Raw genomic sequence first — 27292 nt, 5'->3', positions numbered from 1 at the left:
GATGTTGCCAACGAGCTCAGTGAGTTTAGACGAGTCGTATGATTCATTCAATTGTTATTCTCATCTTCTAAATTAAGCTCCAAGACTCTCAAAGGGAGTGTCTCTCTATACTAATACAACCAATGAGATCCGTTTATCATCTTTCATCATCAGGTTTACTCCTACATAGTCACATTTCAATTTTGATGCATTTTGACCATTGTCCCTAACTGGGTGTATTATTGAGCTGTATTTAATTAATTTTACTAAATATGTCATTTAATTAAATATATTTATCAAGCGCCTCAGGATTATAGCTCATTGGAAACAGAAAGGAAGTTGTAAATGATGGGATAATTAAAAGTGACTTTAAAAACTGAAAAATGGTTTAAAAGTATATTAAACCACAATTTGGAGTTTAAAAAACTAATAAATTAATAAAGTGATTTAGTCTAATGAATGTCCCTTTATTATTTAAAGTTATTTTGGGAGTTTGAAAACAACCTAGAAAATAACAAATAAACTAAAAAGTGTTTTCAAAAAGGAAACAAAAAAGTGTTTCTATGAAGGATTGGGGCTCTCATTTGGGCATGTTGAGTTATTATTTCCTATGTTGCTAGTATAGGTATGGGTGTGAGGATCCAGACATGGGTTAGGCAAAAATAAGCCCTTGGGTATGTGGACTTGGATATGTGTGTATATATATAAATATATATACATATATATTATATACACAAAATTATATATAAAGTTATAGAATATATATATAAAAAATTAAAAGAAATACATAGAATTGTAAAACTAAATACATTTGCCAATAGTGGCATGTTGTGATGGTTAAGTTGTTGCGTTGTTATCCTTGCCATCAAGGTTCAAATCTCATGGGGATGAGGTCCCCTGTTTGTGGCCTCACTGGTTCATAGCTCCAGGTCAAAGCGTTTACCCCTCTTTTAAAAAGAAAAACTAAATACATTTGATAGTTGGTAAATTTATTCAAAATATTATAATTTACAAATATTGTGTGTAATACATATATAAAGTTGGTAAGTTTAACAATTAAATTTATATGCTCAAATTTGTTCACTTTTTAAATGCTAATATTACAATTATGAAGATTGAGGTCACAAGGTCCAGTCTCCCTCTAGCCCACACGATACTAGAGGACATATTGTGCCAGTGTCACTCATCGCGTTAAAAAGTTTACGCAAGGCACTGTATGCACCCAAAAATGGTCGCCTAGACTATGGGCCCCCATTATTCAATTTATCAATTTATCAAATTTTCTGAATCAATGGTTTATAATATTTTATTAAATCAATTCAAATCAATTTCCTTGATCAAATTCGATTTATTTCATTTCTAAGATTGATCATCTTATTCCAAGTCTTATTTAATTAAAAGAAAATCTTCTCTTTTAATTAAATAAAATAAAATCCCCATTTAATTAAAAGAAAACCTCTCTTTTAATTAAACAGTTCATCCACATTTAATTAATTAAGAGAAAAACCTCTCTTTTAATTTAATTAAATATCTTCTATTTAATTAAAAAGAACTTGCTTCCTTTTAATTAAATAAAAATCTCACTTAAATATCTCTTTTGATGAAAAAAGGAAATAAAATAAATTCTTTTTATTTAATTTCTCTACACTTAAAAAAAAGTGATCTAAGTGGGATTTATCTTTCCACTTTCTCCTCAACCACTCCTCTTTTCTCATTGGTGGAATTTTGTCTCACATGGATCAAGCTCTATTATCCCATATTGGTTGTGAGAAGCCTCTCACTTCCATAATTTCCTTTATAAGGGAGAGCCCTCTCCTCATTTTAGGGACCCATGATTATGCTATCGTTATGCTGCAGGTTTGAAGGCCAATTTTTGAAGGAGTTTGAATACAAAAGCTTTTTGTGGAGAACTTCTATTTTCTTATCTCTTTCTCTCTTGCACCCATCATGGGCTTTTAGCTTAGATCTTGCATTTATAGATTAGATTTTGATTTCATAGAATAGATCTTATTTTCATGCATATTTGAAGATCATGGAGACTAGCATTCTTGCTTTTCCTCTTTGAATCTCTCATCTCATGGTGTACTTGCATGGGCACAAAAATAGGTCAAACTGAGGGCCTCCATTGCAAACCCTTGCACTCTATGAGTAGAGAGCTATGGATCGATTTGTGAGGGCTCATTCTTGAGTTTTCTTACATGTAATGATTCATAGAAGTGTGACAACATTTTAGCACACATTTTTGGCGCCCACCGTGGGGCTTGAATCAAGTTTCTAGCTCCATTTACTTTTATTTTTCATCTCTGGTTTTTTACAGCAGCATATTGGATCTAATCAAGTGCTCTTGTAAATTTTTCACTTTGGTTTTAAGGCCAACCCATATATAGATTGGTTTGCAGGCAAAAAATCTAGTTGGTTTAAAGATTCAATCATATCTTTTAAACCACTTAGAGTTTGGTTCTGAAATTTTTTTTGTGAGTTGGTTATGTGCCCAACATGTCCCAGTTCGATTTTTAGATCATTTTGACATGATTTGCGCGAGTTATGAATTTCTCTTTATTTTTCATAAAAAGCCTTTTCTGATCGCAAATCAGCGTATTTTTTGGAAAAATTTACATTTTCAGAAAGCTTTTTGAATTCTAATGGGGGTTCTTTCTTTGTGTTTTGAATTTTGAGGCCGTATTAAAGATCAAAAACTCGATTTGATGAATCTGGCCTATTTTGAAAAATTGGGTCCCTAGGGCACAAATGAAGAAATTTTTTTGAATTTCTTACATTTTTGGAAAGCTCTTTAGTTTTTACCAGGGGTCTCTTCTTTTCATTTCTATTTTTGGGTTCAAAATCATAGCAAAAAAAAAGGTCTAATCATGTTGACTAGGTTATTCGTATTTTTTTTGCAGGGATTTTCGTGTTTTTCTGATTTTTTTCTGTTAACTGCTCACTGTTTTGGGTTTTTCTATGTTTTCTGATTTTTTTGGAACAGCATAGCAGCAAGTTATGATTTCATTGGAAAAAAGTGCTAAAGTTGTTAAAAATAGGTAAGATCTACTAAGCGCGTTGCGAGGACTTCAGGTATTCTTCTTTGGCTGATAACACTTTGATTTGGAACTTTAAAATGAACCTCTCATGTGTTTAGCTTGTGTGTTTTGCTTATGCTTTTATTTTTCAAACACATGCATAATTGATACTAGGTTGTAATCTCCATTGATTTTTATTTAGCAAGCTTGATTATTAGTGATAGATTTAGATAGCTATATTGGGTTATTGGACTCGCTGAATCCGCCGACCCCTCATTCCACCCCGTGGTTGCAAGATTAGCGCCACATTAAAGGGGATGGGTCTACAGGATAGAAGCGTTAAGTGCTCCACTTGGCAACCCTCTTGTGCTTTCTAGAACTCACTAATCTTTAAGTTGTGGACTCGTTTTGGCTTGTGTGAGGGGTTAAGTGTTCCACATCTTTGGACTCACCTTACATTAGTTAAAGCGTTAAGTGTACCACCTTGTGCTTTTTGATTATTCTTGGATAAATTTGCTTTTGGGGAATGAACATCTGTACACACATAGTAATTAGGCCCCATGAATACTATTCGTGGATCTTGAGGGAGTGAGTTCCTAGTGAAACTCCTCTCAAAGACGGATTCCTTGTAGGTGGGGAGGATACTTTGAGAATCTCTTAGATAGATGGATCTTCAACTTGGTGATTGAGGCATCCTTTCTCCGGAGAGGTTGATAGATCACTAGGGGTTGATTTCATAGATCTTGAGATAATCTTAGTTAGCATGTCGGATTAATCTGGTTGCTTTGATTGGGCTAAAAGTGAAAAGGTGTCAAAACCTTGGATCTAAAAGCTAAGTCCCCTTGTGGTCCACTATTGTGAGTCGGTCACCTTTAGAGAGGGTTAACCATAGCAGACAATCCCTATACAGGGCAAACTGCAGACGGAACCTCAAGCGGTAATAGCCACTTCTGCCGTGGTTGCAACAATCGCTATATAAATGTCCTCGTGGAAGAAATCTCCATGGGGTATGGTTCATTGTGGGTTGTCAGATCTCCCTAGCAGCTCTTGAAGATTAAGTTCTCAGACTGTGTCAAAACCTCGGTGCGCCGAGATTGGAGGTCACCCTTGTGAATCATAAAAGTTGCAGAGTCAAACCATTACTAAAAACCTTAGAGAGGCCAACTTTTATTTTCTAGGGATCTATGCAATGATTGTGAAACTTTTTGAGAACATACACAATTAGCTCTCCTAGGGATTAGCATAAACTAAGTCACTTGATTGCTCATGTGCAAGGTTGCTTTGCCCCTTGTTCATTGTTTGAAGACTGTTTGCTTGAAATCCCTATTTTCTATCTTGCGTGCTTGGTTTATGATAAAGAATCTATTGATACATCTAGTTGGATATTTAAAATGAACAAAATCTGAGTTCTTGAGTTGAGACTTTACGATCGAATAACTTTGTTATCCCATTATTCCTAGTCTTCCTAGGTTGGTCCTATTTGGATTAGGCTACTTTTCTCATTGTTAAAAGCCTTTTTGCACCCTGGGTTATTATGCTTTGACCTCTTGAATTAGTAGTCATTGATTTCACAAGAGACCTTGTTTGGAGTTGGTAAGATAGAAATTGTCCCTATTGAGAAAGATATACACTTGGATCCTTTGATATTACACTTGGAGAGTTTTAGTAATTTCTTGTCCACACTTTCATAAAAATAAAAAAAAAATCAATTTTAATTATTTATAATTTGGGTAAATCATCCTCCTGGTCCATATGTGCTAGGGTATTCACCCAAAGTTGTGAGCACCTCTGTGGCAGTGTTGATTTATGCCTATTGCAAAATTCAATCTTATCACATTTATTTTGGACAAGTGAGTGCTTTTACTATCCTTGTTTGGTACCAACATTTCTTAAGGTTATCCTATCAATTAGTACTTTTTCTTTCATGCCGGTTACAACAAGATATCAAGTAGATCAAGGAAAGCAACCTCAAGTTGTCTTTAAACAATTACCTTTAGTTCAAACTCGTAGAAGACGTAAGGGAAAGGAACCTGTGTCTATTCAATCACCTGAGAGTATTCCTGAAGTTTTGTGTGACCTTAGTGGTGATCTTATTGAGTTGAGTACACCCTTAGCATCACCTCATTCAGCTATGGATATGAGTTTTACAAGAGTGCCATACAAGAAGAATCAGAGTAGTGAGTATAATGTTGACCTTTTGAGTGGTGATCCCACTCGTGGAAGTAGACCAACTTTACCTCTTATTGAGGATAGGTATTTGGATGCACATCAAAGGGATGAGAAAGGAAGACATTATGCTTATCAAGAAGAGGAAGCCCAACATGATGATCAAATTGGTGAGCCTTCTAGTGCTCATGTGAATGCAACATTTACTGGTAATCGGTTTGGACAATCAAGACCATGTACACCACTCATGACACCTCTAGGTTATGCAAGTGGAAGACTCAAAGCAATTGATCATGAAAGAAAAGCTCTTCTAGAAGAACAAGCTAAGAAGGAAGAACAATTTCAACGCCTAGAGGAAGAAAGGCAAGTTATTATTGAGATGGAAAGGAAATCCCGTCAAGAGGAACAATATTTTTTTAAGACTTCACAACTTGACAATCAATTCAACAATGTGCACATTGGTGGTGGAAACAACTCTCCCCCATCTACCCCTCCTAAGACTCCACAAAGTGGGAGAACATCTTCACAATCTCCTACTCCTAGAGGAAGGAAAATTTCAAGACATGATTATTATAGGAGACCAACACCTCCTAGAGTTTCAAGAAAACCTTCACAAAAAGCTCATCATGGTTCACAATATGGAGGTGTTAGCTCCAACTTTGAATATAATTCTTATGATTTCATGGCTATACCACAAGATCCACATTTTCAACAACGTATGGAAGCTTATATGGACCAAAATAGAGATGCATGCTTTCAACATTTAATCAATAAAGGTGCTAAGGTTCCTTACAACTTTGATATGGATAAGAAGATTCAAAAGCATGATCCTTCCATAAAAGAAGAAATTTATGAATTGAAGAAACAAATGAAGCAAATATCAGCACCCAAGAGTTCTTTTTCACTAGATTCAATTTGCCCTAATCCTTTTGATAAGAGAGTTGACATGAAAGATTTTCCTAGAAAAGTTGAGATTCCCCAATATGACAAATATGATGGAAATGGGGATCCAAATGATCACGTGCGTCAGTTCTATACTATGAGTTTTGAGTTTCATCATGAAGACTCATATCTTATGAGATTATTTCCAAGGAGTCTTAAAGCTCAAGCCATGGAATGGTTTACCAATATAACTCCTCCTGTTAAGACATTCCCTGAGTTAATTCAAAGATTTGTTCAACACTTTTCATACAATCTTTCACGATCTGTCTCACTATTGGACTTATGTCACACAAAGCAAAATCAAGGAGAACCCTTTGTTACTTTCTTGCAAAGATGGAGACGACAGTGCTCTCGTTATTCTAGGACTATTCCTGAGAAAGAAAAGATTGAAATCCTCATTAGTAATATGGTTCCTGAGATGAAGTATGAAGTTAAGAAGATGGTTTTTGAGTCCTTTGATACCATGATTGAAGCTGCATTTAGAATTGAGGATGTTTTGAGAGAGCAAGGTATTTTGACCAAAAATGGAAACAACAACAATAATGGTCATAATAACAACAACAACAAAGATAAAGGAAAGAACATCAATTGGAATAAGAACAAACAAGTGGTCAATGATGGAGTTGTAGATTCCTCAAATCCTAAAGACCAAGCTGTTCTCCATTTGGCCAGTGCTAATCAACATAGTAACAAGCCAAGATATCAAGAAAGGCCTAAAGGAGAGAAACGTAATTTCACCCAATTGGGTGAGACATATGAAGAGATATTTACAAAGCTCCTTGCACGTGATCTTGTGCACCCTTATGATGCTGCAAGGTTCTATATACCTGAAGTTAAGCCATGGTGGTGGGATGAGAAGGCTTATTGCAAGCTTCACAATGGCATTGGACACAATATTGAAAAATGTGGGAGATTCAAGCATATTGTTCAAGATCTTATTGAGAATGGAAAACTTAAAATAGATGGACTAAATACCAATGCTGATCACATAGCATTCAAAGAGCCTTTGCCCAAATATGAGAAAGGGGAAGCTTCCCAACCTAAGAATGGCAGGGCTGCAATCAATTACACTTATTCAAATGCAGAAAATGTTATCAATATGCTTGAGGTTGTAGAAGAAAGTGTCAACATGATGGAAGATAAAGATCCCAATGGTTATAATTTAAATTTGAATTCTCCTACCTTTGGTGAAAAACCTATGTTGGTGTTAAGGGGTACTCACTCTAGAGAGTCATCTCAAGGTCCCCTTGTCATTAGAGGACCCAATTCAAACCAGTCAAGTAAACCTAAGCAAGTGTCTTCTCAAAGTCTCAATGCTGTTACACGAAGTCAAGGTCCCCTTGTTATCAAAGGACCTAGTTCAAACCAACCAAGTAAACCAAAACAAGTGCAATCCAAGAATGTTCCTTCAAAACCAATGGTTAATCCCGAGTCAAATTATAATCTTGTTGATCAATTGCAAAGAACCCCTGCTCAAATTTCAATTTTTGAGCTTTTAGAGTTGTCTCCAAGACATAAACAGGTTCTTGAGGATGCTTTGCGCATGGCGAATGTCCCCAATAATTTAGACGTTGATCAATTCCAAAACATGGTTAATCATATTGCAAGCCCTCATCATCTTTCCTTTTCGGAGGAAGATGATAAATCTTTGGGTCATCCGCACAATCTTGCTCTTCATATTGAGGTTATGATACATCGGACCCGTGTTAGGCGTGTGTTGATAGATGGGGGTGCTGGGCTTAATATTTGTTCTTTGAGTCTTTTAAAGACATTGGGTTATTCTGAACATGTTATTGATAGCAAAAGAAGGATTACTATCAAAGCTTATGATGAGGCAGAGAGAAGTTCAAAGGGGTTGGCTGTCCTTCCTGTTAGGATTGGCCCCGTGGAAAAAGATGTTTTGTTCCAAATAGTTGATGCTGGACCCCTTGCATACAACATTTTGCTTGGGAGACCATGGATTCATGATATGCAAGCAGTACCATCTACTTATCATCAGTGTGTCAAGTTTCCTTACAATGGAACAGAGATATGCATTCCTGGGGATAATACTTTGTCTATCAACTCGATTTCAGAAAGTACTCATGTTCCCCTTAATAGACAAGCAGATGATTTTAATGCAGTTTTAACTAATTGCAAGAACAAGTTTAAGTCCATAGACTTTGGCATGGGGGGATATCAACTCAACTCCCTCGCTGCATTACCAGTTTCACCTAGGTCTTATGGTAAACCTTCACAAAAGATGAAACCTTCTTCTTCAGCTATGACATTGTTTGACACATTTGTACAATCATCAGTGCCTATTCAAGATGAGAAAGAAGATGTGGCTATTAGAGATTGGATTTATAGAGAAAAGAAGTATTTGCACAATGAAGATTTCACTCCTTCACCTAATGCTTATGGAAGAGGGTATTCTTTTGTCAAGAAAATGGGTTATCCTGGACATGGTCCTCTTAGTAATAGATTGGATGCTAAAGCTGAACCTCTTGATCATCAACTTTTTGGATGCAAGTCTAAGAAGTCAGTTGGCCTAGGGTATGTGGATCAAAGTAAGAATGTTGCTTCTATCCTTGATAAGTCAGATAGTGAAGAAGAACAAGAATACATACCTAATTCAGAAAACCAACAAGATATGTGTGAAGATTGGGTCCCTTCTACTAATCTCCTTTGGGGAGATTCAAATAATCTGGTATCTCATGAGATAGTTGCCAATTTAGAACAAGAAAGTGTGACTCTTGATGATATTGAAGCTTCCACATCTAGACATCCCAAGCATTCATGGTATAAGCATCCTAGTCGAGACTTTGAAACAGATTCTAATGAGTATGAATGGGATTCTTTCTCAGAATCTTCCACAGTTGATATGGATGTTGATGTTGTTCATACATATAGTTCTCAAACTGAGTTAGTCAATGAATCATATGTAGGATTAGAGGATTTGAACTCGCATGTTGCCTTAGTGGACGATTCTTCGCTTGTGAGGATGAATCTTGATTTGGGTAGTTTAGGAAGTTACTTGACAGACCTTGAATCTTCAAACACTAGAGATATCATCCATATTCACAATCTTGAACCTGTCATTGATTTATCCCTTGTTCATCCTGATCTAATTGATTGGTCCCAATGCAACCAAGAACCTGAGATCTTAACATTTCAAAATGACTATGAAATAGCCTGTTATTTGAATGCCATTGAACCTGTAGTCTCTTCCACCAGTGAACCAGCTGCTAGTATGACAGAGCCAGATATCAAGTACCTTAGTCGCAAAATAAAGATAAAAGAAAAGAAAAAGAAAAAGAGTTCTGATGGTGAAAACCACTATGTGGCAGTGTCAGAACCAAAAAAAGTAAAAAGAAAGGACGTATCCAAGGGTGAAAACCTCTCTGAGGCACCTAAAGATGAGGTACTTGATTCTCTTCCTAGTTATTTTCAAGATAGATCTTCAGTACTTATTGAACCAACACAAGCAGTCAATTTGGGTACGGATGAAGCTCCGCAAATGGTACATTTGGCTCAGTCTTTGTCATCACAAGAAAAAGAAGCTTATACTAAATTCTTACAAGAAAAGAAGATTAATTTTGCATGGACTTATTCAGATATGCCAGGGTTGGACACTAATCTTATTATGCATCACTTATCCATAGCTCTAGGTGTTAAACCAGTTAAGCAAAAACTGAGAAAAATGCATCCTCACATAGCTCTCTTAGTCAAGGCAGAATTAGAGAAACTTCTTGCTGCAAAATTCATAAGAGCTATTGCCTATGCTGAATGGATATCAAACATTGTACCAGTTTCAAAACATGACAAAACCATTCGAGTTTGCACAGATTTTAGAGATGTTAATAAAGCATGCCCAAAGGATGATTTTCCACTTCCTAATATAGACATGATAGTGGATATGACCGCGGGTTATGAGATTTATTCCTTAATGGATGGTTTTTCTGGATATAATCAGATTAAGATAGCTCCTGAAGACCAAGAAAAGACTGCATTTACATGTGCATGGGGTACCTATTGTTGGAATGTTATGCCTTTTGGATTAAAAAATGCAGGAGCTACCTATCAACGAGCTATGACAACTATTTTTCATGATATGATGCATAAAAACATGGAAGATTATGTGGATGACACCTTGGTCAAGTCTAAGAAAAGAAACACACACTTAGATGATTTAGAAGTCATTCTAGATCGTATGGAACAATTTCAACTAAGGTTAAATCCTAAAAAGTGTGCATTTGGAGTTACCTCTGGCAAATTACTAGGATTCATTATTTCAGCAAAAGGGATAGAGGTGGATCCAGAAAAGGTTCAAGCAATTGTGGATATGCCACCTCCTAAAAATATTAGTCAAATGAGGAGTCTTCAAGGACGTCTTCAATCTATACGGAGGTTTATTTCACAATTGGCAAACAGAGCTCAACCTTTCAACAAGAACTTACATAAAGGAGTCAAATGTGTATGGAATGATGAATGTCAACAGAGCATGGACCAGATCAAGAAATACTTGGCAAATCCTCCTATTTTAATGCCTCCTATCCCAGGAAAACCACTTATCCTATATGTTTCAGCAACAGAATCTGCCTTGGGGGCATTATTAGCTCAACTTGATGAACATGGGAAAGAAAGAGCAATATACTATATTAGTCGTACTCTTGTTTCATATGAGGTTAATTACACTAGTATTGAGAAAGCTTGCCTTGCAGTTGTGTTTGCTTCCCAAAAGTTGCGACATTATATGCTTGCGCACACTATACACCTCACAGCAAAAATAGATCCACTCAAGTACTTACTATGTAAGGCTGCCCTCACAGGTAGACTTGCTAAATGGATGATGATTCTTTCAGAGTTTGACATAGAGTACATTGAGCGTAAAGCAATCAAAGGACAAGTTATAGCAGATCAATTGGCTGATTTTCCACTACAAGATGATGCACCTATTCAAGTTGATTTCCCAGATGAGCACCTCATGTATCTGACTGAAAGAACATGGAAGATGTTCTTTGATGGGTCTTTTATGCAAAATGGTTCAGGAGCTGGTGTGTTGTTTGTTTCTCCTCATGGGTACACAATTCCTAAATCTTACAAGTTATTATTCCCATGTACAAACAATATTGCTGAATATGAAGCTTTAACAAATGGACTTGAGATGGCCATAGAATGGAGAATTACAGAGTTACACATCTATGGAGATTCACAGCTGATAATCAACCAAGTCAATGATGATTGTCTAACAAAAAATGATAAATTGGTCCCTTACAAGAAAATGGTTGATTCCTTGAGACTCTACTTCACATTTGTCTCGTTTCAGCAAATTCCTCGAATAGAAAATAAGGCAGCTGATGCTATGGCTACACTTGCTTCACTTCTTCAATTAGAGCAACATGAATCAAGATTTGAATTCTTGGTGGAAGAGCTACATCACCCTATCTATGATTCCCAAGAAAGTCATGTTATTTGTACCCTTGTTGGTCATGAGTCATCTCGTTATGGTGCCATTTACTCGTACATTCATGATGGGATTATACCTGAAACCTTTAACCGATCTGAACGCAGAAACCTTATTCGAAATGCCTCTCATCACTCCCTTATCTCTGGTGATTTGTATAGGAAGGGTCTAGATGGAACACTTCTTAGATGCTTAGAAAAGGATGAATCTGATCGAGCGTTAGTTGACATCCATGAGGGTATCTGTGGGGGACATTCTAATGGTCTTGCCATGGCTCGAAGATTGCTTAGGGCGGGATACTATTGGCCCACAATGCAGATTGATGCAGTAGCTTTTGCAAAGTCATGTGAAAAATGTCAAAAACATGGTAACCTAATACATACTCCAAGTAGGGAGCTCATTCCTTCTATATCTCATTGGCCATTTCAACGGTGGGCCTTTGATCTTGTTGGGCAAATTCATCCCAACTCGTCATCTGGACACAAGTTTATTATTACTGCCACTGATTATTTCACTAAATGGGTAGAAGCTGTCCCACTTTTTGTTGCCTCGGGAAAGACAATTTCTCTATTTATTTTGAATCATATTATTTGTAGATATGGAGTGCCTTCTGAGATTATCACTGACAATGGAGGTCAGTTTAAAAATAAGGACCTTAAGCAACTCTGTAAGAAGTTTAAGATAAAACAACATTGGTCCTCTATTTATTTCCCACAAGGGAATGGTCAAGCAGAAGCATCAAACAAAACCATTCTTAAAATCTTGCACAGAACAGTTCATAAGAATGGTAGAGATTGGCATTTACAAATAAATCCAGCTTTGTGGGCCTATAGAACGAGTATTCGCACTCCTACTGGGGCTACTCCTTTTGCTCTTACATATGGTGCTGAAGCAGTGTTACCTTTAGAGGTTGAAATTCCTTCACTTAGAGTTTCTCTCAAAAGTCTAGTTACAGATGAAGACTACCGTGCCATGAGACTTCAAGAGTTAGAACTTTTAGATGAGAAACGCCAAGCATCATTTGACCATATGAGAGTCTATCAAAAGCGCATGTCAAAAGCATTCAACAAAAAGGTTCACCCTAGAGAGTTTCAAGTGGGAGATCTTGTCCTACGTGTGAATCATAAGAATCAACAGAATAGAGATCAAAAGGGTAAGTTTGAACCTAATTGGCTTGGACCTTACATTATTACAGCAACTTTTGGTTCAGGTGCCTATTTACTATCTACAGCAGAGGGAGAGCAGCTTCCTGATCCTATCAATGTCTTGCACTTGAAGAAGTTCTATCCATAATGCTCATTCTGTCTAGGGGCATCTTTGTACATATTTATTGATCCTGAAAAAAAAAAAAATTCAAAAAAATTGATATATTTAAAAAAATCCAAAAAAAGACATATTGTAAAAATTCTAAAAATTGAAAAATGTCCTGAAAAAATGATCATCTTAGTGACAACCTAGCAAAAGGCACTTTGATGTATCTTCAAAAAAATTATATATTCCAAAAATACAAAAAAAAAAAAAAATTCAAAAATTCAAAAATTCAAAAAAAAATTCAAAAATTCAAAAAAAAATAGAAAAAGTGCCTTGGTGAAAACCTGGAAACAGGCGCCTTGGTAGCAAACAAAAAAAAAAAAAACTAAAAAATTAAAAAAAATAAAAAAATAAAAAAAAACCAACCAAAAAAAAAAAGTCCAAGCGGTGAAAACTTGGAAACGGGCACTACTTGAGGCCTTTGCACCCCTGTTTCTTAGCACATGTCCTCGACAGTTAGTCTTTCTCCACCATGCCTTGTCCTTGTTACCTTGGTTTGGAATTGGTCTTTGTCTAGGGGGCATAACTATGTTAGCTTTGATTTCTTAGATGTGTGAGTCTTTAGGACACCTCGCAAATGGTGTTTTTCAACACCCATTGACATCGAGTGTTTTTCAACACTTATTGGTTTGGTCTTACCCAGTATCGTCATGTGATCTTACCTTCTTGCAAGCATTTGATCCTTGTCCTCAGAACTCAGTATCAGTTAACACACTTAAATTTTTAAACGCAACACTTAATGCTTGACTTATGTCATGATTTTTTTTCTCTGTGTACTAACTGTTATTGATTTTTGTTGAGTGTCTTTGTCTGATAAGTCTCTCCATGATGCATTGCTAGAAGACTTGGGGCATGGGACATGTTTTTATTTGTTGTTTGCTTGTGCGTGTGGTCTTGAAACTCTATAGTGTCTCTTGTTGTCCCCTTGAAACACTTAGGAGATTTGAGGTATCATCCTTGATTGTTTTTGCACAACCATTCTTATGGTCATCTTGGCATCTATGCCTTGATGCGAGCATGGTTTTGCTACATTAAATTGGGTAAGCTAATATCGACGTCATCTTGATCTTTATGTCTTTGATGCTTATGTTAGAATCTTTCCACATTCCAATCCGATATTAATTACATTCATATCTTCATAGTTGCGCTTGTGACTAGTGACGATTGTGTGATTTTTCGATGTTCGTTAATAATTGCCCAATGATGAAAATAAGTTCTTTTACATTCTCTAATGAATGATGAACACAAAATCCTATGTTACAATTGCTCTTTTGCAAGTACACCATTGCATTTCATGTAGCTTGCATTATTAGACTTCATGTTAGTTTGCATTTTTAAGCTGCATTATGAGTTTGAGAGGGTTCTCCTTTCATCTTTATTGTGGACATTTAATCAATTGTGGTCACATTTTGATCTTCATTTCCTTATTTTCTTTCGTGATCTCAATCGAAATTTCTATCTTAAACAGTTGATTGATTTTTGGAGCATTTTCTTTTCTTATTTCTATTTCTTTCCATATCTTTCAAACTTCTATCTTCCATTTTCTTTTTCCCCACTTCTTTTCTTCTAAATCACCTTTGGGGCATAATATTTCATGCTTGATGATCTACCTTGGTTCTATGATTCTTATATCTTTCATCTTACATCAAGAACCTTATCTTTTGTTCGATTTGATCAAATTTATCAATTTGTTGTTTCTCCTCTATCTCATTTCGATTTCGATCACGAGGGGGCAGTAATTATCAATTTCGATCCTTGATTCAGTTTTATCAATTTTATCCTCGACTTTTTCAAGTTAAAATTTATTTGTATTCTTTGTCCTGATGTGTTCCCGAGTCGACCACACATCTGGGTTGTTTTGTGATCCCAAATTGACCTCACACTTCAATTTCTTTCTTTGACTACATGTGTTCCCGAATCAATCACACATTAGTCAAAGAGGGGCAAATGTATGCACCCAAAAATGGTCGCCTAGACTATGGGCCCCCATTATTCAATTTATCAATTTATCAAATTTTCTGAATCAATGGTTTGTAATATTTTATTAAATCAATTCAAATCAATTTCCTTGATCAAATTCGATTTATTTCATTTCTAAGATTGATCATCTTATTCCAAGTCTTATTTAATTAAAAGAAAATCTTCTCTTTTAATTAAATAAAATAAAATCCCCATTTAATTAAAAGAAAACCTCTCTTTTAATTAAACAGTTCATCCACATTTAATTAATTAAGAGAAAAACCTCTCTTTTAATTTAATTAAATATCTTCTATTTAATTAAAAAGAACTTGCTTCCTTTTAATTAAATAAAAATCTCACTTAAATATCTCTTTTGATGAAAAAAGGAAATAAAATAAATTCTTTTTATTTAATTTCTCTACACTTAAAAAAAAGTGATCTAAGTGGGATTTATCTTTCCACTTTCTCCTCAACCACTCCTCTTTTCTCATTGGTGGAATTTTGTCTCACATGGATCAAGCTCTATTATCCCATATTGGTTGTGAGAAGCCTCTCACCTCCATAATTTCCTTTATAAGGGAGAGCCCTCTCCTCATTTTAGGGACCCATGATTATGCTATCGTTATGCTGCAGGTTTGAAGGCCAATTTTTGAAGGAGTTTGAATACAAAAGCTTTTTGTGGAGAACTTCTATTTTCTTATCTCTTTCTCTCTTGCACCCATCATGGGCTTTTAGCTTAGATCTTGCATTTATAGATTAGATTTTGATTTCATAGAATAGATCTTATTTTCATGCATATTTGAAGATCATGGAGACTAGCATTCTTGCTTTTCCTCTTTGAATCTCTCATCTCATGGTGTACTTGCATGGGCACAAAAATAGGTCAAACTGAGGGCCTCCATTGCAAACCCTTGCACTCTATGAGTAGAGAGCTATGGATCGATTTGTGAGGGCTCATTCTTGAGTTTTCTTACATGTAATGATTCATAGAAGTGTGACAACATTTTAGCACACAGGCACAACAATACTTGATTCATGGATCCTACAAAAAAGGTAATATTACATTAAAAAAAACAGACTAAAATAAAGTTCAATTTAAATATATTAAAACAGTAAATTCAATAAAATATTAAAAATATCATGTAAATGAAATATTTCTAATATTTCTCTCTGAAGAAACCCTATGTGATTCGGGAGCTGGACTTTGTTCAGCTCAAGGTCTGTGAAGATGAAATACTTTACAGGTAACAATCTCTACATTGTTGAGTGACACAATCTAGAGAATAACCTTGGTGATTTCATCTAAGAGGTCACAGTTGGGCATATTTGTGGAGTTTATTTCAGTTTTCATAGAGACTTATTGCATATGAGTTTGCTAGAGGCTGACTGAAGAAGAATAAGAGAAAGGGTTTGTTGCTTGTTGATTTCTTTTGTTGATCATACATTGCTAGGAGGGATGTGAGCTTTCTAGAGCTCGTAGGCTTTGATGTCTTTTTCAGCAGTTTGAGGGTGACTAGAGTGGGAAACTACATATTTATAATCTTCTTTATCATTGCTGGTGTTTTCTACAGTTCGACATTCATTTTGGGAGTAATAATTTTGCAAATTTCATGTACCACATAAGCTATTCCAATGCTGTATTTTCCAAGTATGTTTGAGTTAGATATGTATTACTATTTAATGATTTGAGTTAATCTAATGTTTTGCAAGAAGTGTATTTTCAAATCAAACATAAAATCTGGAATTTTCAACTTCATATGTTTATAAGTTTTGACAGTTTTTTGAGTTGTTAAATTGCTGCAAGTTACTTTATTATCTGCACTTTGTTTATCATCTCAAAACCATTGCAAAACACAAAATATCTGAAGAACAGCCCGAACAAGTCTATATATTATGTAGGGATTTTAAAGATCATTATTGACGATGTATTTGCAAAGAGCATATAGACAAAATCCTCAAAGTAAAGTCAAACTTAATGATTACAAACTTACAAAGCAATCAACTCTATCACTTCACAAGTTTTTAAAATGTATAGAAAACTTATTCATAGATTTTACATTTACATTTTATTTATACTTAATCATTCAATTTTTTCAGTTTTAGTTACTCTTGGCAGACAGCCATCTGCCTGTAAAGCCTTTGTCATAATACCGACAATGAGCCTTTCTAGGAAGTGAGCATTCTGACAGGGAGCCCCACTTCGTAAAAATCATCTAAACCAATGTGACTTTAACCGATGTTTTATACTTGAGAATCAACATTTTCTGTGGTTTTAACTTTTCCCGATCCTGGGATTTTACATAAAAACCTGGTGTTCATTGTGTAAATTTCATGTGCATGTGTATCAACATTTTCTGTGGTTTTAACTTTTCCCAATCCTGGGATTTTAGATAAAAACCTGTTGTTCATTGTGTACATTTCATGTGCGTGTGTATTCATGCTTACATCTGTTTTAGTTAAGTTGCTTTACCAGATCAGGAGCAGTGAAATTGATCACAGTTAGAATCTACAATTGATTCACCTCTATGCATTAATAGCCAAATGACCCAGCAATCAAGTAAAAAAATTGAGTCCTTCAAAATTTCAATGACTGTAGTTTCATATATAGAAGACTTGTTCAATAACAGCGATTATAGTTAAGTCAAAATTCATAAATGCTCTCTTTGAAAACTTTTAGTGGAAAGATAATGTTGTCAAAAACCTGCAGCCTTCAAAGCCTAGTCATCCACATTTGTGTTAAATCTATATGTTACACTTATGTGTTTGGATGTCAGTGATGTCAAACCTACTGATCCGATTAAATCACAGTACACAGAGCAGTCGATGTCATTAGCAGGAGACTGTTACACTAATGATTTTCGTTGTCATTGATGTCAAACATAGTGATCCCATTAGATCACAATATACAGAGTAGTTGATGTCATTCCTGGTGATCCGGTGTTTGGTTGTCATAGATCACAATGCACAGAGCAATGATTGTCAGCCATGGTGGCCCGGACAGGACCAGATATACATATAGCCTATTAGTATGACTGAAAAGTGCAGACAAGACAATGGAAGCTAAGTTTTGTGTCTGACAATATTTGCAGGTGTGCTTTCCAAAAGATCCTTGCTCCGGACATTCAACACTCATAACACTTTTGGGTGCAAGCAAAATTTGATTATAATTGAAGATGTTCGCACAGAGAACCACAAGGAGTTGACCCTTAGTGCCTCAATATACTATTTTTTTGCAATAGAATCTTCATATTTACATTGAAAAAGTGTAGTGGGAAGAGACGCGTGAGGAGATTGACTTGGATGACATCAATCTAATAGAATGGTAGATAGTTTTGAGAGGAAAGCAACACACGGGGCAAGTCAGTGCAGAAGCAAAGGTGAAAGAACAAGCGTTAACAGATACGTCAGCTATGGCTCCACTGCATGAAGATACGCCAGAGAATGATTTTGTTCTTAAGACTATCAAATTAAAGGTGCAGTCAATAAGAAGCCTAATTTAGGGGAGAATATCTTAAAAATTTATGATTACTAAATTTCTGTGAGGATGAGCATATGATTCTGTATTGTACTCCCTGTTGGTCCAACAGGCAATACACACGATTTCCCTAAATTTTTGTATGTGATTTCCCAATCGATCGTTCAGATCAATATATTGGTCTGCTGAGTGTTTGACATTCTTCGTTTCAAAACCAAATTCAAGCTAACACTTTGGCCATGTGGCCATGCTGTCACCTTAAATTTTACATCCAACAAAATTAATTGAGCTCCTAGAAACCAGGACACAGGAAGATCCACCAAAGCCAAAACAAGGAACGATATGTAACGAAGCATAACCTACAGAAATCGATAAACACGTAATCGCAGAGCAATTATAAATGAGATCATCAAAACCTTACCTTAACCTTAGAAGGATCGATGACAACATCTTTACTGGAAGGAGCGTTTAGGTGATCATCTGTGGCGCAGAGAGCTTTAACGACCTCGGCCGCAGTCTGAACACAGCGCAAGAAAGGGGAGCAGAACACCCTGGTTATATTTCCTCCTTCCCTTCTGAGCCTTTGCCCCGTCGTCCACGCCTGCAGTTTTCCCTCGTTCGTGAGAGGAGGATCCCACGGCCTGGGCGCTGATTCGGCCCAATGCGGATCGCAGTTGTCCATCCTTTCTCCATGCCTCATCACAAACAAGCTCTGCTTCATCATCCCACTCGATGATTCCATTCTGCCCTTTTCCCCTTCTTTTCCACGCAGCAAGGCTATATCAGGCAGGCTTCAATGCCTCTGTTATTCTCCATTTATTATTATTATACTACCTTATACTTCCCTTCGCCCATACGCTACCTAGTGTGAGAGAGCCTTCCTCGTTCTTCCCCTTGTGTAATATAATAGTGTCAATAATTGTATGTCGAGATATTTTAAAAGCTTATTTTTTTATTTTTGATAATCTCTGACATGTCAATGTCACAGGAATATTTGGATGATATCTCAGAAATATCTATACCAAACGGCATAATTCTGTTTTATTCAACTTTTTCAATTTTTATTTTTTTTGTTTTTTGAAAAAAGATTGTGAAGATTAAATTTGTGAATAACATGTTTATGTGACAGAAATATATACATAGTATTTCACATAAAAATTTGGGATCTCATATGAACAATACAAATTGGAGTCATTTTCAATGTGTTTAGTTTTTGTATTTTTACATTATTTATGAGTTTCATCATGAGAATCAAGGATCATACAAATAGATTTTATTTTTTTATGGATGTGAAATGCTAGTTTAAGTGGAGAATATCCATGTCCTATAGAATTGTTTTAGATATTTGTAAACTTATTTATTGAGTTTAAATTATATTTTTGTTTAGGCATTCTAGTTATTTTCCTTGAAATAATTCAACTATGGAATTGCTTTGTAAATGTAATTTTGTAATCTTTGTTTAATTGTTAGATTTATTCTTTATGAATTAATTTTAAGATGTTTTGAGTTTATATTCAAATTGTGGGTTTGGATGAATTTATTTATAGAGAAGAGTATAATGGTATTTACCCTCAACTTATTTTGGTTTGATTTTATAAATTTATTATATTGGCTTTTTGTCATTGAGTTTAGAATTATTATGATTCATTTAAATATTCTTCTTTTTAGCATTCCTAATATAAAATAGGAAATGTGAAAGATATATCATAGAAAACTAATGTAAAAAAATGATAGAAATATACATAAAATTGATTAAGTAATTTTTTTAAAAGTAATTAATCATTATTATTATATTATATTAAATAGGGTTGAAGTTCAATCACGATTAAACTAGATTTAGGATTATGGTTGAGATTATATTAGAGTTCAATCAAGTTTATAGTTATGGTTCTAGGATAAAGGTTAAAGTAAAGTTGTGACTAAGGTTAACAAATAGGTTGATGTTGATTGTAACTCTATTCATAGCCCTAATCCTAATCATAATTGTTGTACTTCACAACTCATAGCTCATTTGTTCACTCAAGTGAGTAGGAACCCATTTTTCTTCTTTATTTTTCCTTCATTTCCTTCTTTCCCTATATTCTTTTGCACTGGTTTCTTTTTCCTTGTTTTACTTTTTGTGTTTTTGGGGTTTTCATTATGTTAGGACTATTTTCTATATTGAAAAAATTCCCTTAAAATTCTTGAATTTTGATAATTTTTTCATTGTGCATTAAATTATAAGGACTTGTTTAACAATTGCATATCTTCCATATCTTGAAGGTTTTGTGTATCTCATCGTGATAGGTATGGAATCCCCTTTGTGTTCAACTCATTGTTCAATTGGTAGACTCGTGCAAGCAAATTTGATGGTTTAGGAGAGTCTCGTTTGAAGCAAGATTGTTAATCTACATTTGGTTCTAAGTGTCAAACTGAATGAACATGCCCACTTTGTAACATCCCACTCGGGAACCCAAAAGAAATAAACTTAATATGTTACAAAGTTTATTGGACTATTATTTTCAATTTTAAACAACGTCAAAGTAACAATGCAAAAGCAATATACACAAACACAATATTTTACACATATGCAATTACAATACAAATTTCACTCCTCAAGGGTTCCTTCACATTGAGTCACGTTTAAAAAGTTTTATTAATAAGTTTTAATCCTAAGTATAATGTCCATAATCATAAAATGAATAACTGATGCATAATATCATGAGAACATACATAAGAACAATTGATATGATAGAATACATCCAGATAACAACACCCACTACACATGTCGCAGGGTATACAATAATAATCACACATTGTCATATCATGTGTATTCATGGATTTATTGTGAAATTTTGGTTTGCAATTTTAATATATACACTTATGGCTCACCATCGAAGGCCTTAAAATGCCCATATAAGTTCCAAAAACTCAATGGATGGTGCTTGCACGGATCCAAGTTTGTAGATCAAGAGCTAGAGTTTCTGAAAAGTGGTTATAACTAATCGGAGCAACGATTCAACAGTTATGGTCTTCTGAAGTTGGGCTAACCAAAATGTCAAAAATGTATTTGGTCGACTTTATATGTATTGTTAGGGTCTATCAGCCCTAGGTATTAAGTTTGAATGTCTAGAACCTTCCTGCATGACATAAAATTGCCTATTTAAGAAATGCCCAAACATTATCTACAACAGTTCTAGGTGATAGTTTGCAGCTTTGTCTTGTAGATTATTGTAATGAAGGCACCCATGTGGGTTAGCATATTGTAATTGTGAATTATGTAACCCTACATTTGGGGCGATAATAAGAAGCCCATATTTTGTTCTCACAATTATGTTGTTTCTTTATCTATGTTGTGTTTATGGTATTAAGGGGAGCACCCTTCATCAAGTAGTATTAGAGCTAGAGCTCCTGAGTGTGAGGACAAATTGTTAACTGTGAGGCAGTTTACACCAAGATCGTGGTTTGGGTTGAGCACGTAGATAGATCATCGATTGTGAGGCAGTTTGCACTAGGGTTTTAGCAGATGCACGGAAATGCCTCCATGAAGATAGTGTAGTGGAAGAGTTGAAGGTGTTAAAACTGAGGATTTTAGAACCCTCCAGAGGAAAATGCAAGCAATGCAAGAACAGATGTGCAAAGGAATGAATCTTGTTGTAGGAGATGATGAAAGAAAGGATGAAAGAGAGGAAGGAAACACAAACCCAAACATAGTAGAGGAAGTTCTTAACCCAAAGGGGGTGAATATTTTTAAGGTCATTTTTAGTATTGGAAAAAGACTTAAGTTTGATGTTCTCACATTTTCGATAAATCTTAACCCAGAGGAATTGATTGACTAGATCAATAAATTGGAAGAGTACTTTGAATATGAAGATATTGAAGATGCAGAAAGGGTCAAGTTTGTGAAGGCCAAACTGAAGGGTCATGCAAAGATCTAGTGGCAGGATATCCAGTTGGATCAAAATAAAAGAGGAAAGGACAAAATCACCAGATGGGATCAAATGGTAGCTAAAATGAAGCGATAGTTCATTCTCATGGATTATGAGTTTGATCTATTTAAGAAAATGCAATGGTTGAAGCAAGCGAAAAAAATTGTTCGAGAGTATACCAGAGAGTTTTACCAAGTTCTCATTAGAACTAACCATGCAGAAGCTGATAAGGAGAAAGTGGCATGTTATCTTAATGGGTTCAAGCCAAGTATTCAAGATGAGTTGAGTTTGGTTCAAATGACCAATATTGAGGAGGCATACCAATTTTCCCTAAGAGTTGAGGAGAAACTAAGAAAAAAGTTTGATAACAAGAATAGTGGAAGAGGTCACGGTAGAAGATCTAGCGGACGATCTTATGGAGGCCGAAATGATGATCAGAAAAATAAGGATGAGGCTAGAAGTGGCAGTCAGAACCAAAGGGGAAATAATTTCAATCATTTCCATGATTAGAACAATAGAGATCAAAGAGGAAAAGGAAGAGGACAAGGATCTAGAAGAGGAAGCTTTCATGGGAAATATTTTGACTATGAGGAAGAAGGGCATAGAGCATTTGAATGTTCCTAGTGCCAAGGAAGGACAGATTGAAAAATAGAAGGCTAGGCTAGAGTTGCACATGTCGATGAAGATGCTAGATCATCACATGTTGAAGATGTTGAAAGAGGAGAAGTCCTAGTTAACAAAAGAGTCCTACTAAGTGGTGAGAATGAATCTGATCAAAGGAGGAGCTTGTTTTGCACTGGGTGCAAATGTGAAGATAAGTGTTGTAATGTAATCATTAATGGTGGAAGTACTAACAATATGGTGTCAGAAACGATGGTCACAAAGTTGAAGTTGAAGAGGCATAAACATTTGCATCCATATTGTATTGCTTGGGTGCAAGATGACCACAAGGTCATGGTCAGTGAGCAATGCTCAGTAAAGTTCAAGATTGGAAGCTACCAAGATGAGGTACTATGTGATATTATACCTATGGACATATTTCATATGTTGCTAGATAGGTTGTGGTAGTTTGACAAGCATGTTGTACATGATGGGTGAGCAAATACCTACACTATGACCAAGGATGGAGTGAAGCATAAGTTGAAGCCATTGAAGGAGAAGGAAGAAAAGGTATCACTACAACATTTGGTGTCAAATTATGATGACAATTTGAGATGGTAGTCTAATTTGTGGTGATTTTCATATAAAAAATTGTAATTTTCCCTGACGTCGTCAAAATACTGACGTAAACATCACAATTGTGATGCCCACTAAGTATAAACAAAAAAAAATGCAACATAAATCATTCCACATTTGTTTTGATTGTGGAGAGCTATGCACAAAAGAAGGTGGAGAGCTCTGAATGAAGGTGGAGAGTTATGAATGTCATCGTCCCCTTGTGCTTGGTGCATTTTGTTCTTGTGATATATCTCTACATTTCATTGTCATGCCCTTGCTCTATGATTTCATTGCTATGATCTCTATATTTTGTTGCTGTGCCTTTGCTCTACGATTTGGTTGTCGTGCCCTTGTGATCTCTATGTTTTGTTGTTGTTCCCTTGCTCTGTGATTTGGTTGACGTGCCCTTGGCATCTTTATGTTTTGTTTTCATGCCCTTGCTCTACTATTTTAGTGGCGTGCCCTTGCTCTGCAATTTTGTTGCCATGCCCTAGCTCTGTGATTTTCTTTAAGGGTATGTAAATGTTGGTTTATTTTCCTTCTAAATAAATATCTCTTTATATCTCCTTCTAAACATGTATATTTAGAGATCTTTTTTAAGGTTCTTATTACATCTTAACACAATAGAAAATTGATCAGATGCATACATATTCTAGAATCCAAATAATAATAAAATAAAACTCACTCAACCCATGCTAAGTGACTTACCTCAAGATCCTCCACAAAAATAATGCAGACTAGAAAAAATGGGCAGAGTTCACAAGAAATTTTACAAAAACATATCATAGCAGATATTTTTAGAAAGAAACTAGCCATAACCAATAAATGGATCTAGTTGCTGATTAGCTGGGTTGATTACAAATTCCTAAAGAATTTTCATTGGATTAGGTACAATAAAATGAACAATCAGCTGCTCCAAGCTAGCAAGATCAAATACAGTTTTCCAAGGTGATAAAATTGCATATGCAATGAATTGAAGAATAACTTCAGTGAAGAGTTGAGTGTAAAGAGTTGAAGAAGCAAGTTATGTTTTTGTATAAATGCAATAATCACAAGGCTTATTCCCTTATAGAAGCCTCTACCACAATGGAATTACCTCTAAACGATGCAAAGGATGTTGAAGTGGTTCCCAACCTTGAAACACTCTTATAAGCATTTAATACTTGGGATCACCACAGGGAGACTGTGCCAATACTTGAAACACTCTTATAAGCATTTGATATTTGGACTATAAATTGTCAAAGATACTTGCAAGTGAGTCCAATGTCATAGTACCTACCACAACACTTTCCAGGATTCTATCCAATGGCTCCCATAATATCCTCTATGTTGTCTAGTTGTTGTTTCTGTTGTGCAGTCTCTTTCTAAAGCCATTCCTTCTCCTTCTCTTTCTAAAGTTGCTCCTTCTCTTTCGCTCTCATGCCTTAAATTTTGATTATCAAACTTTTGAATATCTGTCTCTACCTTATCTAAAATCAACTTCACATTGTGTTGTAACTCTAGCATAGATGTTTAGGCAAGAGCCTACAATACATAAGTAAATTGCAAGCCTCTCATTGGGAAGGTCTTGGGTTCAAATCTACTCAAGACTAACACATAATAATTAATCTAACAATGATAATAAAAATGAATGATAAATAATCTAGGCTTTAGCCGATTACCTATCAAAAAAAAAGACTCACTCTGGCATAGGTGTTTGATCATCGATAGCTTTCATTTCAGCATTCAAGTTTTCAAGATTGGTCAACACCTCACTTGTGGAACTCTCATGTCAAGCACTTTTTGTATTGTTTCAACACCATGTTCTTGCTTCTAAGCTAACAATTCTTCATGTGCATTTTCTTATAAAATATTTAATTTGTTGAACAATTATAAAACTCTTAGAAAGTGCATTGTTGTTTTCATGTATGTATATTTATATGTACGTATGTATGTATACAGAGAGATCTTGTGGATTATGGATTATAAACAAAAAAGAAAAGAAAACACAACATTAATCATTCTCCATTTGTTTTGATTGATTGTGGAGAGCTATGCACGAAAGAGGGTGGAAAGCTCTAAACGAGGGTGGAGAGCTCTGAATGTTGGTGGAGATCATAACACAAGGACAGGATGAGAACACAATGCAAAAAAAACACCCAACTGAAAGCAACACGGGAAGGACAGATTCTACACGAATCCCAAAGCCAATAAAACCATACATCATGAAATCACTCAACCGGCCTCAATCCAAGAGTATGGATTCTACACGAATCCCAACGATGCAACAAGACAAAAAGTCATGAACTCACTCCACCGGCCTCAATCCGGCAGTATGGATTCTTCACGAATCCTAGTGTCCACAAAACAATAACAAAGGTCCAAACAAAACCATAACAACAGGTATGAAAATCACTCAACTGAACACAAAGTTGGGAGTATACATGTGACACGCATCCCAATGCAAAAAAAAAGTGCAATAGTGGTATGACTGATGTCCAAACGAATCATCCAAGTCCACGACCCACATTGTGCCAAGAAAACTCGAGAAAACAAGGTGACACAAAAAACGAGGTAAAAACCCCAAAATTTGAAAAACTTCCAAAATTAAAACCCATTTGACCTTTGGGTACAAAAACTCCAAAAATCCAAAAATAAATGGGATCGGACATGGTATACAAAAATGGCCAGCATAACGGTGCAAAATCCCAAACCCTCATCTCAAAAAATAGGGAAATGTTCGTACCCGCCCAATCGGATAGAGCTAGCATACAGAAATGGAGGGGAACACTAGTTCTCAGCCTCCAAACAAACGACTACCAAAAAATAGAAGCAGAAACAGAGCAGAAACAATAAAATAGGAAAGCCCTACCTCACAGCTAAAAGGGCAAAATGGGAATCTGAACCATAAAATAAATAGCCCACAGAAGTAGCTGAAAATCATGGCAATCCAAAGTTTCCTCGAGCTGGATCCAACGAGTCTAACCTCGCGACGATCCCACGCCCATAGCTCCCACAAAGAACAAAACAATAAATCCTCATGAAGAGGATTTTGGGTTTTACTCTCAAACTTTCTAATTCAAAAGTGAGAAGTGAGGAATTAAATTCCTTTTTGGATATTTATTCACTTTTCAAGTGAATAATCGATTAGGGCAAATAATGAGCCAACCTAGTTAAACCCTGAATCGACCCAAACAAAAATAGGCTATTCCTAGAAATAGAAATTCATCTATGGCAAAGCTGCTAGAAATTAAAATAAATCAATTAAAAAACCCAAAAACATAGAAATTTCCTTAATAACTGTCGCAACAATGCGAACCTCTAAATGCACAACGTAGGAATGAAGTAAATAACCATAGCATTAAATCCATCACCTAACATAATCAAAGGTATGTCCAAATACTAGAAACCAGATATCATCATAAAACACACTGTCATCTCAAAATGGCATCATCATGCAATATGATTAACTGAACAACATAGTAGTCTAACATCTATGATACTGAAATCCAAGTATAACATCTGACCCTCAGGTCGTCTCAAATGCAAACATAACATGAGTAACAGATATCTCTCAGATCAAAATAAAACAAGGTAAATATCTGCAACACATAACCAAGGAATCCAACATAGACAATCCATTTCTAATTACTAAAGCATTTAATAATGGTTGTTTAAACAACATTAAAAAGGCACTTTAAAAAATTAAGCAAATACAGTCATAAACATGACAAACCACTACTACAGGAACCTAGTCCAATGTAGCATGGTAATAGTACACAGTGTAATCTCTACACACATCTCAAGGTAATCATGGAACAACCTCATGTTACCACATCGATCTTGGTAAGCACTGGCACAAACCTCAGTGAACCATAAATCATAACATAAT

The 27292-nt window shown here is 35.4% G+C and overlaps 1 protein-coding gene across 1 annotated transcript in view; it reads right to left on the bottom strand.

The window, feature by feature from the left end:
- LOC149552113 (uncharacterized) overlaps positions 1-19170 on the bottom strand; it is a 51488-nt gene extending 32318 nt beyond the window's left edge. Inside the window, exon 1 of the mRNA XM_089787587.1 lies at positions 18717-19170. Within this exon, the coding sequence (XP_089643713.1) occupies positions 18717-19037 (321 nt within the window). The 5' untranslated portion in view covers positions 19038-19170. The remainder of the gene's footprint in view (positions 1-18716) is intronic.
- Positions 19171-27292: the final 8122 nt, after the last annotated feature.

The sequence above is a fragment of the Cupressus sempervirens genome, chromosome 6 (genome assembly GCF_028749045.1).
Source record: "Cupressus sempervirens isolate cs-2001-9-10 chromosome 6, ASM2874904v1, whole genome shotgun sequence".
NCBI classification, from domain to species: domain Eukaryota; kingdom Viridiplantae; phylum Streptophyta; class Pinopsida; order Cupressales; family Cupressaceae; genus Cupressus; species Cupressus sempervirens.
The sequence above is the reverse complement of the archived record's forward strand: the minus strand, read 5'-3'. Positions and strand labels throughout refer to the sequence as shown.